Source organism: Acinonyx jubatus, chromosome C1 (assembly GCF_027475565.1).
Source record: "Acinonyx jubatus isolate Ajub_Pintada_27869175 chromosome C1, VMU_Ajub_asm_v1.0, whole genome shotgun sequence".
Classification (NCBI taxonomy): Eukaryota; Metazoa; Chordata; class Mammalia; order Carnivora; family Felidae; genus Acinonyx; species Acinonyx jubatus.
In genome coordinates, this window is record NC_069381.1 from 20,283,885 (window position 1) to 20,301,950 (window position 18,066).

General features: G+C 43.5%; 1 protein-coding gene across 3 annotated transcripts in view; it reads right to left on the minus strand.

Annotated features, from left to right (window-relative positions):
• The window catches only part of WASF2 (WASP family member 2), a 72,536-nt gene that overhangs the window by 6,190 nt on the left and 48,280 nt on the right, over nt 1-18,066 (minus strand). For 2 of the 3 annotated variants that reach the window (XM_015075066.3, XM_027059947.2), the window contains exons 2-7: nt 15,147-15,319; nt 7,791-7,925; nt 7,119-7,272; nt 4,846-4,963; nt 3,692-3,822; nt 1,446-1,601 (exon numbers count right to left, since the gene is read on the minus strand). In XM_015075066.3, coding sequence (XP_014930552.2) covers nt 1,446-1,601; nt 3,692-3,822; nt 4,846-4,963; nt 7,119-7,272; nt 7,791-7,925; nt 15,147-15,276 — 824 coding nt within the window. In that variant the 5' untranslated portion in view covers nt 15,277-15,319. Of the gene's footprint in view, nt 1-1,445; nt 1,602-3,691; nt 3,823-4,845; nt 4,964-7,118; nt 7,273-7,790; nt 7,926-15,146; nt 15,320-16,496; nt 17,422-18,066 lie in introns of those variants that run through there. The other variant, XM_027059946.2, reaches the window with a different exon arrangement.

Sequence of the window (18,066 nt, forward strand, 5' to 3'; positions counted from 1 at the left end):
TGCAATGGGGCAGCCTGGTAATGTAATGAGCTTTCATCAACAGAGGAATATAAGCAGAAATTGAGAATAACTATTTGAAAGAAGTAGACTAGGATTCCTCTACCAGGTAAGGGTTAGCCAAGGTCATCTCTTAGGTCCTCCTCAAACCTTTCAGCTTTCCAAGGGAAGGCACCCTCCTGAACCCTCCTCTAGGAGGAAGAGTCTGTTTAATCCTAGAGCTGGGGACCAAGAAGGCATGCAAAAGAAATCTAAAACAACACCCACTCACTGGGCTCTATTCCTCAGGCTACTGTCATTCACCAGATCTTGTGAGGGCAGGAAACCCAAGCCAAGCTGACCAATCTGAGCAGGGTACAGATTTAGGCAAATGTACCTCCAGCGTTCATGTGGAAAAACCTGACAGGGATGAGGATCTGAGGGTCAGCAGAGATGGGAAATGAATGTGCCACTCATTTAACTCACACTGAATTTAAGCTAAGTAAAAAAAGTAAAAGATAAGTTGGTGATCTCTATCTGTTCCAGTATAGCTAAACAGTTAAGAATATAGGCTCTGCAGTCAGAATGACCTGCTTTCCAATCATGGCTCTGCTGTGCAACCTTAGGTAAGTTCACTGACCTCTTTGTGCCTTACCATTCACTCATCTGTAAAATGGGTACCTAGCTCAGGATGATTGTTGTGAGGATTAGGCAACATAGAAGGTGTTTGGCATAATGGCTGGCACCTAACAAACACTTAAAAAAATGTTAATCATTTCTATTATCTAGACAGACTTCACTGAAGTTATTTTACTGGTCCTGGCCTGGATTTGGAACACACATTTTGTACTTAAAAAAAAAAAAAAAAAGTTTATTTACTCTGAGAGAGCGAGCGAGCACACATGAGCAAGAGAGGGAGGGGCAAAGAAAGAGGAGAGAAAGAATCCCAAGCAGACTCTATGCTGTCTGCACAGAGCCCAACGTGGCACTTGATCTCACAAACCGTGAGATTATGACCTAACCCGAAACCAAGAGTCAGATACTTAACTGACTGAGCCACCTAGGCATCCCTCGTCGTCTCTTTTTTTTTTTTTTTTCTTAAAAAAACTTTTTTTTAACATTTATTTATTTTTGAGAGACAGAGAGAGACAGAGCATGAGCATGGGAGGGGAAGAGAGAGGGGAGACACAGACTCTTAGCACAGAGCCTGACGTAGAGCTCAAACTCACAAACCGTGAGATCGTGACCTGAGCCGAAGTCAGACGCTTAACTGACAGAGCTACCCAGGTGCCCCAAGATTTTATTTTTTAAAGTAATCTCTATACCCAAGATGGGGCTCAAACTCACAACCCCAAGATCAAGAGTTGCATGCTCTACAGACTGAGCCTATTCAAGCACCCTAAGGAACACATATTTTGTTCTTGAGTATGTAACCACTCAAAGTAGACAGAAGAGATAGCATCATTTACCTGAATTCTACGGGTGGGGGAGGCAAGCTGTCCTCAGAGAAGGAAGGAGAAGGTGGAGAAGTGGAATCTGACTGCGGTGGTGGTGGGTAGCTGCTTCCATCCATATTTTCAACAGAGCCAATACTGCCATTCTGGTACACCAAGGTGGGCGGATACCTGACAATGAACCCAATGCCGAAACAGTCATTTAAAAAGTGTGAGTGATACGCTCATGCTTTTTTAAGCAACTCCACCAAAATGCATTTGATACAAAAGCTATTAGGAAGAAAGAAAGAGTAAAATTCCACATAAAATTCTGAAATTTAATTTTAGGACTAAATTCTGGATTAAAATTTAGGACTAAATTCTATTGTTAAATGTCTCCCAACTCAGATAATCAAAACCATGCCGTTCCTTTCCCAGTGCTGGTTGGCTTTGGCAAACCAAGCAGTTGTTTTAAATTCTCTCCCAAATGTTAAGAGCAGCCTATACCCAAATCCCAAAGTCTGTCTTGTGGCAAAGGGCAAAGCCAAGCCCCAAGGCTAGTGAGCTGTAAACACGTGACTGGCACACAGCCTCATTTGGAGGTCAGCAAGCCTCTGGAGTACTCAAAGGCCAAGGAGGCATTTGATTGCAAAACCAAGCTGAGGACAAATGCAAGTTGCTGTGTGGTAGCTAGACTCGGTCTCCCTGCCAGGTCTCTTATCCAACACAACGAGCTGCCAATTTAAGTAAGGTGCTAGGGCCTGCGCCTCATGAAAACCTGTCCCCCAGAGCACTGGGCCTTGGGTGAACAACAAACCTCCAAATGAGCATAAATACACCAACTAGCAGCTAGCAAAATATGGTTGGTTCTGCTCCACCTCCCCCTTCTCTCCACCACTGTTGGGTTCTAAAGAACTCATTGCAAACAGACTCCAGGAGAAGAGAGTTGAAGAGAACTAACAAATCAAATGATGCTCTGATGCAGAAAATCCCCAAAGCCCGGACCTCTGTAGGCTTGGCACATCTCTTTATAGGTTCCCCAACAAGCATATCCAGGTAGGCCAGCCATGTGGCCTGATCCCAAACTTCTTGGACAAGAGGAAAATGGGAGGCAAAGTCCTTGTTTTCACCAGCCCCATTCCACACCCACAAAAACAACAAAAAACAAACACGTAATCGTTGGCATTCTGAACGTGCAAGATTCTGGCCTTAGAGTCCCAGAACCTGAGACAAGGCCTGACTGAACAAGATGGGACCACGGAACAAAATGGCCCCTTTTACTTGGAGTTGAAGGTAAGAAAGGTGCCCTCAGGGCTGATCTCCCTGTAGAAAGGTTCATTTTTTCTCTCACCACCTTCATCACTCTTTAAAACAAATCTCTTAATCCAGGAAGAACAAGTGTCAGAAGTGTCAAGATTTTCAAAAGTCAAGATTTTCATGGTAGAGTTATTCCTAAAAGCAAGAACAACTCAACTCTTTCCTTTTATCATTCCTAGACACCCGGCATGGGCTGGCATCGTTCTCCGACAGCCAGGATGCAATGTATTTAGAGGAAAAACCAGGGCAACATTCATGCCAAGCAGTCGTGGTAACTTGGCTTTGAATGTCACACAGGTCGGACATCAGGATAAGCATCAAACCAAGCTCTAAAACCATTTTTTTCCTTTTAAACCTCCAGTGTGATTTGGTATTGGGAAATGGGTCAGACTGACATCTACTATTTCCCCATGGAGATATATAGCCTCAATACTGGCCAAGCGACCTTTCCCACACTGTCTCTGAGGTCTGCTTTCAGTCCCTTGGCCAGCCTCTCTCCCGAGACTGACAAAGGCTGACTGAAAAGTTGCTTTGGTGATGTGCACAAATCCTCTGCCTGGCCCTCTCCGCTCCTGTGAAATGCCCAGCCCTTAGGCACGACCTTCAAATCAAAGCTGTGGAGGCAAAGGGCTCCCAAGACCACTTTTCTTCTCTTTCCAGTCTTTTCTTTGAGGCCCACAGACATACTAGTGTCTGGCAGAGCAAGGGCACTAGAAGCCATGGGCTTTCTTTTCCAGACTACTACAGTCACTTCATTTAAACTGCTGTGTCTCTTGTTTATTTAGCAAATTTTAATCACCAGATGGATGCGCTTTAAGGTAGCTGATTAACAGTGGTATTGATCTATGCCACACGGCCAGACTTCAGAGGGGTGTGAAAGGGGTCACACCAGAGCTGTTAGGCTGTTGCCCCCAGGTCCCAGGCCCTTCAAAGAATGCTACCAATAGTACGAAAGCATCACATACCCAGAAGGCCCCAGCTTTTCTTTGGATTCCACAAATTCTTGTCCCATCTTCATTTTCTCCCACTCTTCCTTACGTGTCTTGATTTTACGTGGATTTACATTCCCTCGATTTGGATTATCTTTCTTTTCTTTCTATAAGGATAAGAAACAGAAAAGCCTTTGTAAAACATTTTCCAAAGTTCATTAAAATTCCACCAGGTTTCATAGATGCAAAGAGATGATTTGCCTGGACAACACATAGTAACTAGAGAATTTATAGAATTACTCGTTTGGGAATGACCTAGAGTCATCTAGTCCAAACCACCCCCCAAAGTCAAACACATTCACTCAATCCCACACTCAGACACCTCTACAGATAGGAAACTCACTACCTCTTTGGGTAGCTCATTGATGTTTCTGAGCAGCTCTAACTGTTAGGAGGTTAGTAAAAAAGCTATTTGTTACTCGCTCTGCCACAAAGGTCAGTCAACAGAGATGAGGAGTAATAACAGCCGTAAATATCTGGGACAGATATAAGGAAATAGTTAACAAAACAAAATAAAACAACCAAGGCAGAATTCCTCAGCCCGTGCAGCTGCACTAGCCCCTGGCACTCTCTTGGGCCTCCCGGCAGACATGCTAATGGGATTGTGAGGTTGCCACCGGTAGGTCATATGCTTACACGCATCACTGGAGGTCTAGGGGAAGGGAGCACCTCCCAAAACTAAGTCTATGCCTTCACCCCGCCCTACCGAACCAGTAGTGAAGGCGTTAAACTGTTCCTGTTTGTAAATCAAACACTGTAGGGCCCTGTGCTGATCTCTGAGAAATGAGCTGCAAAACTGGCGGGGAAGGGACTAGCCTAGCTTGAGTGTCCAGCAGAGTCAGGTGCAAATTGCAAGAGAAATAAATGGTGAATAGAAAAGTCAATTTCTAAAACTCAGCCTGAATATACTCAATTGTTAATAGCGCTAGGGGGAACAAACACATTTTTGGTGTGATTTATACTTTCATCTTGGTTGTGCTTGGAGTGGACACATTTTTTAAAGAGTTTCACCTGGCATCCAAGCAAGCAGCCACTTGGAATGATTACTTCATATAAGACTGGCTTCCTTTTTATCCCCCCTCCACCATCGTGCCTACTGATGTGTAGAACAGAGGCCCCTTTCCCCTCACCCTATGCTTTCTCTTCTCTTTCATGATATCCTTGGTGTCCTGCAGCATCTTCTCCTTCCAAAGATCAAAGAAGTATGAAGGGTCTGTGTAGAATTTGAGTGCCTCTTTCCCATCGTCCCTGGGATAGAAATGAAGACAAGTAGCTGTCAGTAGACAGATGAGCTCCCAACCAAATCCAATATTCCAAATACCTACCAGTTAGCAGTTTTTACACTGAGGAATCAAGAAGTCATTCAAATCGACTGCATATTTCCTCTTCCACACCAGCATTCCAATGCCCCCTGAATGGCGCCTCTTTATTTATCTGGCTTTTTAAGAAACTTAGCCTTACTTTCAATTCCTGATAGAGGAATTTGCATGGTCAGGGCAAGAATGGGCTAGAGCAGCAGGGATCCTGATTATTTCTAATGATCTGCATGGCTACAGACATCCCCCTGAGGACATCCTGATATCCTGGCACACCAGAGGGGATTTCTGCCATTGGTTCCCCTTCCCCCACCAATTCCCCAGCACTCTCTAGGAAGCATTAGTGGCTTCCCACCCACATGAAACCTATGCACATATGTGCAGGTTCACATGTGTACATTATGTATACATATATATACATGAAAGCATTTATGTGTGCAGCTGTTATTCCTCTGTAAAAACAGGTAACCACAGCAATCCACCTTCTTGCTCCCTTCCAGAATAGCTCAGCACCCCCCACCCAACCCCCCAACCACAAGGGGGCCCCAATGAAAACACATGGCCAGCTGTTTTATAAGATTGAATTACCATCTTTTAGTGGCTGTGACAGAAGTACAGAGAGAGCTACTGAGTGTCCACGTAAGGGTTACCTGCCAGACTTGATGCTCCTGGTTGGAATCCTGCACTTTGGCATGACTAAGTCTCTCTCACCTTCTAAAAAGTATGTGCTAGGTAGAGGTGGACATTTATTTTAGCACTATTCTAAACTAAAAAGAATTAGAAAGGCAATTCCATTCCCTGGCCTCCAATCCTGTCACAACACACAGAAAGCATTTCCAAATCAAACACTAATGATTTTTATATTAAATCTTATTCTGAGTTAGCTACACCATTGCTCATTTCTGTTAGGCCAAATCTAGATAATTGAGAGGAGAATGATAACTAAGAAAATACCATTAACTGGAAAATAAACTTGTCTTAATATCATTTGTTTACCCTATCCTATCACACAAGCCCTTTGTCGTATGTCATACTCCCTTCAATATCAGGTGTACACTCCCTTCTTGCCCTGAAACCCCTCTGCCCAAATCCAACTTGATAAATGATGGAGGCTACAGAGTCAAATCTCTGCCCTGCTCTGCCAGCTAGCCCCCTTGAAAGCCAAGGTGCAAAGATAATTTTACGCAGTAATAATGCAGGATAGATGCTATGTACTTTTATCCTGTGTGAATAGCTACCATGCTCCTATTCCAGGCTCCCTGGATCAGGTGGGTGTCCTTGAGTTTCACACACACATTCTACTTTGCAGTATACCCATGTCTCACAGAAGACATCTGCCTCCAGCTATCTGTAATTACTTTTTACCTGTTCCAAAGATATTTATGGATACAAGCAAGATAAATATTCGCTTTCTGCCCCTGCTCAGTGGTTTTTTGCAGGATGATCACACTACAGACCACTGGAGGGGGGAAGGGCTTTAAGCTGTCTATAAGGCTACCTTCTTTCTCAAGTTTAGCTGCAGCAGCATAGGTCTTTGCAGAGGGGAGTGTCGAAAGGATGTTCTAAACAAAGTAAAGACACTCATTTGGAAGGATGCCAATTATTCCTTAAACTCTGAAGGACCCTCAGGGCCCAGAGCAGCCAGTCCACAAAGCTAGCCCCACTAACACACCCAAACATCTGGTAATCTAGTGGTTTCTGAGTAAGTGGGAGCCTTGCTAGAATGCTGCCCCTGGGACGCATGCTCTAGGACTGCCTTGTAACAAAGTCCTTTTGGTTCTATAATAACTAAATTCCTTGGACAGAATCCAAGGTGGACCTGGCTTACACCAAATTAAACTCTGCAGCATGCAATGTTATGGCAAACTTTCAATACATATTATATTTACTATGAATTTCAGAAACCAAACAATAATAAGTGACAAGTGTTTATATGGTAAATATTAGCTTCTGCTGCCACAAACAAACAACTCTGGGGTAGGTAGTAAGCTTTTTGATACAATCCTCTGATGTAAACATCTTTAAATAAAAAAACACTCTAGTGCTGTTAACCACAGGTTGAAAAAGGGAGGAACTAGCCAGGTTACCTGTAAGGGGTAAGATTGTTGAGAGGTGGAGGAGTATCACAGGTGTTATATGTTTCTAAGACAGGTACTGGGAGAGAGTTTCTGTCGAAAAGCTTCTGGTCTTGAATGGTAGAGCTTCTGAAGGCCTTTCGGGTGTTGATTCCTTGCAGTGACACTGAGAGAAGATGGAAGGCATTAGAAAATGGACGACAGGCTATTTGAGCAAACACTGAGTCACACCAGTCTGAGAGGCCTCAGCTGCTGCGTTTCTTGGCTGCGGCTGTCTGCAGCCAGGTTTTTTTTCCTCCCCCTCTGGGGAAGCCCCACAAGGCTGTCAGCAGCCCAGCCATTTCACGACTGAACAAAATGAGGCAACACAAAGGTTTACTATGTGGCCAGATCTAGCAGGCCTCTCCTTGGGAGGAATGAATCTTCCAAGTACTTTTATGGTAACAAAATACGACTGGGGGAGGGGGCATTTGAGCAAGAATTGGGGGAATGGGAGAGAGGGAGTGTGTGGGGGTGTGGTAGAGCTAAAAAGGTTTCTTTACACCACCCAGGCTTGTGTCATTTCAAAGCAGAACTCCATAGGTCTCTGTGATTTTTCCCTTTACTTTTTTATAAATCAGGAAAAAAAAAAACTCTAAGAAACTGCTCAGCAAAGCCTGCAAATGCTGAGCTCAGCTTCCTTACCTTCTTCTTCCTTGGGATCCAGCTGAGTGACTTTAACTTGTAGGCGGTCGACCCTCTCAGCAAGGGAGCTTACCCGAGAGGCAAAGGTATTTGCCTGAGTAAAGAGCTCTCCAACAATGTCCTCTGCATATTTACCTGAAAGAGCAAAGAAACCAAGTCACTAGTGCATAAAAATGACATAAATGGTTAGAAAAACTGGCTACTATAGATTTTACTCCCCACCTCCCCAACACACGCACACACCCCCTAAGATGGTTTGGGTTACATGCAGATGCTTGCTCTTCATAGATAGATAGAGAGATGCCCTCCATAGTTTGAGCAGTCTGCTTATGTTCTCTAATAGTCTTCTTGGCAAACTCTGAACAGTCACGAACTCAATGCAGGATGAATAATACCAAAAGGTGCAATACAAAAAATTAATCCTGGAAGAGCAGACAATATGTAGACATATGCCTACAGCCCTTACCCCCTTGCTGCTTGGTAAAAGCACCTTGTAAAATGGTTCTGGGAAACAGACTGGGAGTTACAAGGACCTTGTAGGTGTCTACCATTAACATGAAAAATAAGAAATTACATCCTCAATGGAGCCTCCAAAGTACATTCAACAACCATGATGAGTTGTGGTATCTTCGAGGGGCCTTGAACTTATCAACAATTCACAGCACAGACTTATAACTTCTTCTAAGGGGTGAGAAGGTTATCTTATGTTTTATAACATACAACTTTGGAAGTCTTTGCTTTAGGTTATAATCCTTCAAATTTACATCTCAAGGAAGAAGTGAAAAGCTGAAACTTTCAAGCCCTCCCTGAAAACCAACATACCAGTGGTCTCTTTCTGCAATATCTTATTTTTTTAGAAAAAGAAAAGAGTTCGTACTTTCAACCCTGGAATGCAAGGAGAATTTGCAGCCAAAGAAACCGAACAGCAATTTGACACTACCTCCATATTGTCATTCCAAGCCACAAAGCACATTCTTGCTAGGAATGAAAAGTGGTACATATGAATAAATATATCATCTGAGTTTCTTAACTTGCAAGGTGAAGGTAGGCAGAAGTCACTGTGCCCAACCAAAAAAACTATTGAGAACTATTTTAAGTAGGCTCTGATTCTTAGCTTTGAAACTACATGTATGCTTAGTCCACACTTGAGGGGAAAAATATTAGTCAAAAGGCCAAAACTGCACCTTCAGGGTGAACTACAGCTCACCTTCCCAGTGTAACCTGGAGAGTAAGGATAAGACCAATCAACAGCATATTTTGAATTGCTGGTAAATTTAGTCGATAAGGAGTTTCTAATCAAGGAAGGGACAAGTCTTTGCATACTGAACGATTTTGTGATTTAAACAACCATGGGAAGCTCCTGGGCTCAAAGAACACAAACTGGCAGAGGATCCTATCTGATCCCTGTCCATAATACAGCTAAGTCCTATAAAGACCATACTGCATCATGCTCAACCAGGTAATGGAAAACTGATTGGAAAGCTAAAGCAGAGAAACATACAGCAATATGTGTGGAAAATAGACCAGGCTCAAAAATATCTGTTAACCAGGGCACCTGGCTGGCTTAGTTGGTAGAGTATGCGACTCTTGATCTCGGGGTCATGAGTTCAAGACCATCTTGGGCATGGAGATTAGTTCAAACAAATCAAAACCTCAATCAACCAATCAGTCAACCAATGAGCTATTCTGGAGGAAAAGAAAACCCCAAATCAACCCACCCTTAGGTCACCAAGAGAGTACCCAGGATTTTCTGTTCCTCAGTGAAGGGAGTAGTGGTAACGTGAGTAGTGGCTGAATGTGGCACAGTGATTTTCAAGATAAAATCTTACCCCCAACATATAAACATGCTAACGTTGAGAATGCTGTTTGAAGAGGGAGTGAGGTGGTGTGAAGGTTTCCCCACATCATCCCCTCAGGCCCTGGGCCTACTCAGAACTACAAGATGATGTATGGAAAAAGCAGCAGACTTCAATCAGAAAAGTCTGGATTTAAGTCTCAGTTCTTTCTATTTATACCTGTGTACTCTTCAGCAAGTCACAATGTCTCAGCCTCAGTTTCCTCATCTGTAAAATGGGGATAACTGTATCAACCTTACTAAACTGTCATAGGATTAAACAAGCTAAAAATGTAAGCTGTTACAACGAATTCTCCCTTATACTGCTCAACCACATCAGATGACTTTCAAGAGTGTATCTAAATATCCTATTTTACACTTACAAGGAATTTAAGATATAATTCCAGTCAGTAATATGATAGCCCCTATTCTTCAAGTACTAAAAACTACTCCAATCTCTGAAAACAGAAGTGTGATACTTATATACGAGAAAACCAAAGTGCCTTGTTCAGAGTTAAATTTCATTCAGATTACCAAGATACACCCACTATCACATCAGGACATTCATAATAGTTATCAAACACATTTTGCAAAAGAATCCAGAAGCAGTCTTTAAATTTTTTTTTTTCCTTAGCAGAACTCTTCAAATGAAAGCCTATGTGGAAATGAACAGGTAAAACTGATTTTTAAAACTGTGAAGTTGCTCTTGTTGAAGTCTGAGTGGGAGTCTTGGAGCCCCCAGGGGCATGGCCCCAGTATGCTCAGAAAACCCAGTATCATAGCATGATTTCTTAATGACCCAAGTGGGGGTTCCATTCTACCAGGTGGTCAGGATACTAATTCAAAAGTGCAGGCTGGCTGGGCTGTGTCTATATCTCCTAAGATATGGCAACATAGTATGTGAAATGCCAATCTCCCTGCACTGAGGGAAAATAAAAATTCTGGATATGCTATCATGCAGCAATCCAAGGCTGTGGAATTTTTAATTTTGTGCCTTATCCACACCATAATCACACTTTGCCTACTAGGCCAAGAACTTCTGGCTACAGCACACGTGGACAAGGTCATGACTATGAAGTACATATGAACTTATTCCTGTGCCGCTCTCTGCTAGATGAAATACTAGTCATCTTTGGAGGCCTGGTGTGAATCTACCCTCTTCTAAGAAGCATTCCCTAACTCTCCCTATGCCCCCACACCATGCACTGAATCCCCATACAGAGTACTACTTCCTTCCCTGTGTTCTCTGTGCATTGACAGCATGGAATGGTGGAGAGAACACAGGCATACATCATTCAACAAACATTTACTGAGCTTCTCCTGGGTGCCAGATTCTACACAAGATAAAACATTGGGGTTCAAGGATAAACAAGACATGATTTCTGCCTTCGGAGAACTTTTAATTTAGTATAAGAGATACAGAAAAGTTTCAACACAATGTGGCAAGTAATGATACAGCTCAGAGGAGCACTTAGTCCAACCTAGAAGAGATCCTTGACCTAGGCCTTGCAAGAGCAGCTGCAAGGATGGTGAGGGTACTCCAGGCAGGAAACAGCAAGGGCATCGCATGCAAGTATGAGAGTATGGTCTCTCTCACAAATACTATAAGTAAGTGATAAATCATTCTTCCTTCCTTTTCCCCCCTCTTTTCCTTCTTTCTCATTAAAAAAAAAAATCTTTTAAAAAGATTATAAAATGGGAGGGGTGCCTGGGTGGCTCAGTCGGTTAGGCAAGCGTCCGACTTCAGTTCAGATCATGATCTCATGGTTTGTGAGTTCAAGCCCTGCGTCCTGCTCTGTGCTGACAGCTCAGAGCCTGGAGTCTGCTTCCGATTTTGTGTCTCCCTTTTTCTCTCTGCTCCTCCCCTTCTCATGCTCTCTCTTTCCTTCAAAAATAAATATTAAAAATTTTTTTAATAAAATAAAAAATAAAAGGATTATAAAATGGGAGATGGATGGCAGAAAATGAGATTTGAAAGGAAGGCGGGTCTTGAAAAGTCTTGAATGCCAGGCCAAGAAACTTAAACAATTCCACAGTGAGGAACAGGGGAGATTTCTAACATTTGCACTCTTATGTACGTACATATGTACGTACATACGTATGTATGTATGTATGTATACATTTATTTTTTGTTCATTCATTCATTCGAGTAGGGGAGCAGGGAAGGGGACAGGGAGAGGGAGAGAGAGAATCTTAAGCAGATTCCTCAGGGCTCGATCTCAACAGCTCAGGGTTCATTATCATAATCTGTGGGATCATGACGAGGGCCGAAACCAAGAGTTGGACATTTAATCGACTGAGCCACCCAGGCACCCTTGTACTCTTATTTTAAAAACACTTTTGGGGCACCTGGGTGGCTCAGATGGTTAAACATCTGACTCTTGATTTCGTCTCAGGTCGTGATCTCATGGTCATGACATGGAGCTCTGTGTTAGGCTTCGTGATGAGTGTGGAGCCTGTTTGGGATTCTCTTTCTCTGCCCTTTCTCTGCTCTCTCTCAAAATAAACAGACATTAAAAAAACAAAAAACAAAAAACTTTTAAATTGCAAAAGTTAACACAGACTTAACTTTTAAAAAGTCAAATAATTCAGAATTATAAAAGTAAAAAGTGAAATTTGCATTTTGAGCAGACCACTCTGGCAGGGATACAAGTTTTAAGATTTGTAAGATCTTTAGGTTTATATATTTAAGAGGACTGATAGAAAAAGGGAGGCCAGAGGGAGGCTAAGGCAACAGTTAATTTTATTATTTTTTATTATGTTTGCTCATTTGTGAGAGAGAGACAAAGCACAAGTGGAGGAAGAGCAGAGAGAGAGACACACAAAATTCCAAGCAGGCTCCAGGCTCCAGGCTCTGAGCTGTCAGTGCAGAGCAGGCCGCAGGGCTCAAACCCATGAGCCGTGAGATCATGACCTGAGCCAAAGTCGGATGCCCAACCGACTAAGTAACCCAGGCGCCTCTATTTCTTTTTTTAACTTTATTTATTTAGAGAGAGAAAGGGAGAAAGGGAGAGAGAGAGAGAGAGAGAGCGAGCGAGCGAGAGAGAGAGAGAGAGCGCGCGCACGCACGCAGGGGTGGGGCAGAGAGAGAGAGGGAGACAGAATCCCAAGCAGGCTCCGCACTGTCCGCACAGAGCCTATTGTGGGGCTTGAACTTACAAACTGTGAGATCATGACCTGGGCCGAAGTCAGACACTTAACCCACTGAGCCACCCAGGCACCCCAAGGGAACAGTTTAGGTGAGAGTTAACGAAGGTCTAAACCAGGGTGGTGTTGGCAGAGACAGAGCAGAGAAATTCTTTGGAAATCTTACTTTACCTCTTACTGGCTGTTGTCTCTCTAGGCAAGTTACTTTTCTGAGCTTTCATTTCTTCACCTGAAAAATGGGAATACCACCACCTACCCTCACAGGATCACTGAACAGATTAAATGAGATCATCTATGTCAAGATCCTATTAAAACCTGGCATAAAGTGGGCAATCAACAAATGTGAGTTCCTCTCTCATCGCCCTCTCCCCTTAAAAATTATTTATTTCTGTCTCCTCTGGTAGATTATAAGCTCCTATAAAGCAGAGACCTTTTTTCTTTAATTTATTTTTTACATTTATTTTTGAGAGACAGAGAGATACAGAGCATGAGCAGGGGAGGGGCAGAGAGAGAAGGAGACACAGAATCCAAAGCAGGCTCCAGGCTCCGAGCTGTCAGCACAGAGCCCGATGTGGGGCTTGAACCCATGAACCGTGAGATCATGACCTGAGCCGAAGTCAGACGCTCAACTGACTGAGCCACCCAGGCGCCCCTGGCAGAGACCATTTCTTATTATCACTCTATTCCCTCAGCATCTGGCACATAAAATATGTTCAATACATGTTTATTGGATAAAAAAAAAAGGGTCAGTTAGCTCTACAATGTGAGGAAATCTTGTTTCTGTAGGTACAAACCAATCCTGACCCTCAGATCAGCTTCCTCAAGATGGGAGTGGTCTGATCACAAGTGAGAGAGTGAGCAATGACATCCATCAACACTACCCTGGAAAAACACCTGAAAGAGAGCATAACTCCTGCTGAGTGAGAGTAAGAAGCATCATTAGCTAGATGTCCTTTGTCCTATGGAGAAGGAACCGGTGTGTGATTGACTTGCACCCATTTGGCCTTCTCAGGGTGACAGAAGCAGAAATGATGCTTTTAAGAAGCACTGAGGCTCTCTACAGCCTTCATGTGCTTCCTTGTCAGCTGCACTGCTACTGCACTGCTGTCAGTGTTCCTTTGTGTAAGACGGGCACTGGCAGGGTTTCGTTTCTTCGTGACGCCCCGTCCAGGTTTCCCTAAGCCCTAGATCAACAGAGATGGCCTCTGGAGCTAGGAAAAGGCTTAGGAATCTCAGACCCCATACATCATATGGTCGCAGAACTCTGTCTCCTCAGGCCCCTGTTTTAAAGGCAGGGCCTGTGACTATCTGGGGGAATGCAGGCTTTCCTGATACCCCACTGCCTTCACTAAGGGTAGTAGTGATTCAATAGAAGGGGTGAATGTCTGGAAGAATTCATACCAAGATGCCTTTGCTAAGGAAGATCACTAAAATGGCAATTTGACAAAGGTTCTTATGGGAACTGGAGTGGCACTAAGACAAATGCAGAGCCTATCCAAGCGTCTGCCCTTCCCCTACCTCAGCTTCAAACAAAGTCAGCTTGATTCACAATGAAATCCAAACCATGCATGTACTCCACCCTAGGCAGTCTCATTCATTCTTGCCAATTAAAACAACAACAACAACAACAACAACAACAACAACAACAAAAATATCATTGAGCTGGCTTTCCCTCAACTCCAAAACAGACTGGGCTAACAACCATCTTCTTGCTAGAGAAGAATGGCTCCAGCCACACTTTGTGTCACTGTGTGTTCACGCAGCTTGCAAAATTCCCAATACCCTAGAGACTGCAAAAGTAATTTGCACCCCGAACTTGGACCTGGGGGCTTGCAGCACAATTAAATGTGTGCCGGGGTACACAAGTCAGCTAGAATCTGAGTGCATGTTTGCTTTACTCCTCTTTGGGAAGAAAAGCTGGGGGAGGGGGTGTAGGGTAGAGAAAGACTATTGGCACATTTGAGGCTTCAACAAAGTCAGCTACATTGAACAGCTCGTGCAATTATGGGCACATTCCCCAACCCAAGATACTGCTCTGTGAACCTCCCACTTTACACACAGAGAATTCTGCTCTGTCATTCCATCTGCAGTTTCTGCTGCAGCCCTTCCTGCCACCCTTCCCACAGATTTCTTTTGAAGCAGGTGGAGGGGGAGGTGGAGGGAACCTAGAGGGTGGTGGTAGATGAAGAAAAGGTTGAGGGGAAGAATTCTGTACCAAAAATGAACCTCTCTTTGGGGAGAGGGGGAGGGATATATTTTCGCATTACCTAGGGAAGGCAGATGGGGGAGAAATAGGAGCACGGGAGGAGAAGGAAACTAAATAAAGAGCACCAACGACCCCTGAGGGCAAAGCACAGGCTCTCTGCGGCACTCACTCAGGCTGCCCAGCTGTCGGATGACATTTGCCAGGGTGATGTTGGTCACGCATTCCAGCTCGCTTCTAACGCTAGGCAACGTCTGACGGCACAGGTGCCTTGGCTCGATGTTCCTCGTTACTAACGGCATGGTGGACCTGCTTCAGGCAATGTTCTGAATGATGAAAAACAACCTAAAAAAGAAATAACAGGAAAGTATTACTCAACCACAAATTCCAGGCACACTAGGGCTGTGTGAGTCTTTTTTTTCTTTTGTCTTGTTCTGATCTAAAACAGCTTTAAAAAAATCTCTCCTCCATCATTTCTTCTTTTTTAAGCTCCCCCCGCCCCAATCTTTAAGGTTTGCTATTAGAAGGCTTGCCGGATCAGTTTAGAAATTCTGAACTAGTGACTGCTGGCTGAGTTACACAGGCAGCATAAAAACCTAAAAACCTTAAAATAACAACGACGCTCCAACCAACAAGAGTCTCCAGAGGCAAGGAGGCATGGTCAGAAAACAGTCCATTCAGCAGGCTCTGGATAGTACGGACAGATCCTATCCTTGGTGTATCCATAATCAGGACAGATCAGATTCCAGATGATCAATTATAAGGATCAAAAAAGAGCTGCTGTCATCTGATCATCTCCACAACAGAAATTAAGTTGCCAATAGCAATTCCATTGATCTACATCAGGACATAACCTCTCCAGTTCTTCCCTGATGGATGACTGTTAATGTACAACTAAACGCTAGCTGCCAGTGTCTATTAACACTACTAAAGTTTAGTCTGTAAATTGACAGAATTAAAGAATATCAAGGAAAATTTTACACGTTCAATATGTCAAACATGATGCTAAAGCAAACTGTGCTATAAGATTCCCTAGTCCTTTCTCATCTACCCAAGAGCTCCCTTTCTCTCTCCTATTCGTATCCGGATCAACACACCTGGGCCAAAAGGCTCTTGAGCCGGCAGGAAGTGTCTGGAGCAGATCCGGAAACCTTCCAGTTACCGTTTCTTATCCTGTCAGCTGAGCCCCTTTCCCTAGGAAATCCCCACCACTTCAGGTTCATGCTGAGCTATTGTTTTAGAATTAGATTACCAAATTCCTAGCTTTACAAGGATAGGAGGAGGTTTTAGTCTCAACAAAATGGGTATGACTACAGCCAAGGCATACCAGGCTGTTGCTGTTTCTGTACCTCGTGAAACTAAAGAAATTTAAAACAGCCTAATGGTTTTCATGCTAGGGAAAATGCAAATTCACTTCAAATGAAAAGGTAAAGCATAAAGGTAACATACCCAAGTCCCCAGTATTCCCAATTCTTCATTTAATTAAAAAGAAAAAAAAAAAAGGCAAAACAGGTTTACTTACATCAAATCTTAAAACACCAGCTCATCACCAAAAAAAGTTGATTGTGAATACAAAAAGCTAAGTATCACAAATCTTAAAAGTGAACCAACATATTGTCTGACCAAAAGAAAAAGGAAAAAAAAAAGCCCTTCAGGCTCAAAGGGGGAGTAGAACCCTTTGGAACAGACTGCTCCTTGTTATGGACATTCTGATCTACTAAGAGTAAAAATAAAACAGGAAGCCAGCAGCTTGGGGAACAAGATTTCCTGTCACCAACAGCAACAGCCCAAGAACCAAGAGAATCAGCTGTTTGCTCATAACTCTGAACCTCCCTTTAATAGTCACTGTGTGGCAGCTGTGCCTATCTTTGGGGTGCAGAGGTGTTTCCTGAATATTTGTCTACTGTCTAAGGAAATAATTTTCATTCTGTTCCTCTGCTAAATTCCCCTTTGACTCAACAGGTTTTCTAATCCAAACTCTGGACTCTCCCTTCCAGTTGAACTCCTCTTCTCTACATGGTGTAGAGGTACTAAGATGCAATCATTAGTAACTCACTGGTGAAAGAGTTTAGAACAAGAAAGGAGGCAGGAGGTTGCAAATGAAAGAACCTCACAGGGCTCTGTACACCATCCTCTGGATGCTCTTATACTCTCAAATTTCAAGCTTTCTGGAAGAATCAAATTCGATGGTACAGCCAGAGATGATTGAAAACAGCCACTGTGGCTCCCTCTATTAGCAATCATTTCAGTACTTGTTCCAGCTTCTCAGAGGAGCTAAAGGAGCCAGATCCCCTTGAAATTGTACATCAAATGTGGCCACTGACAAGGCATTCCAGATGTTCTCTCTGGACACCTAATGGAAACTGGATTCCAGATGGCTAGGTACATGTAGAACTGGGGGCCAGGAGGAGGTTCTTGTAACACCTTGGTACTTTAGAATTTATACTTTCCCAAGGGCCTTGAGTAAGCAGAACACAAATGGAGTCAACTCTCTGTCATATGGTGGGGGGGGGGGGGGGGGATGGGATACAAGTTTCCAATAGCAAGATGGCTTCTTATCACTAAAAAAACCAGTTCCCACAACCAGCTAGAGAGTGTAGAGGCCACTTTTAGGCAAACAGGCTTGAGCAATGGAATGCAGAAACAGGGCCACAGTGACCACCTGGTTGAATACAGACAGACCCATCAGGTAACCCCCTCAAAATATCCATAGGCCCTAAATGACCAATGGGCTACTTGCAACTAGGCACAGCTACCAAAAATGGGAGAATTCCATATGTCCCCATACCTCCTTCACCTTCCCTCTTTAAAAACAGCCTCTATACCTCTATACCTCATTACAGACAGCCTTCCCCTGGCTGTCCTCCCCACTGTTCCCCTATGGTGTATTCAATAAACTTCTATCTCCTTTGTTCTGCCTTGGGTGAATTCTTGTCACTGCCTGCACCATCAGCTTCCACCCGATCAGTGATCATTTGGGGCCCTCATCTGATTGGGAGAGACACCCCATTTAGACACCACAGACAGTACTCAAGAAATGACAATATGTCAATATCTATCAAGACAAAACAAACAGAAAAGTAAATCTGCTA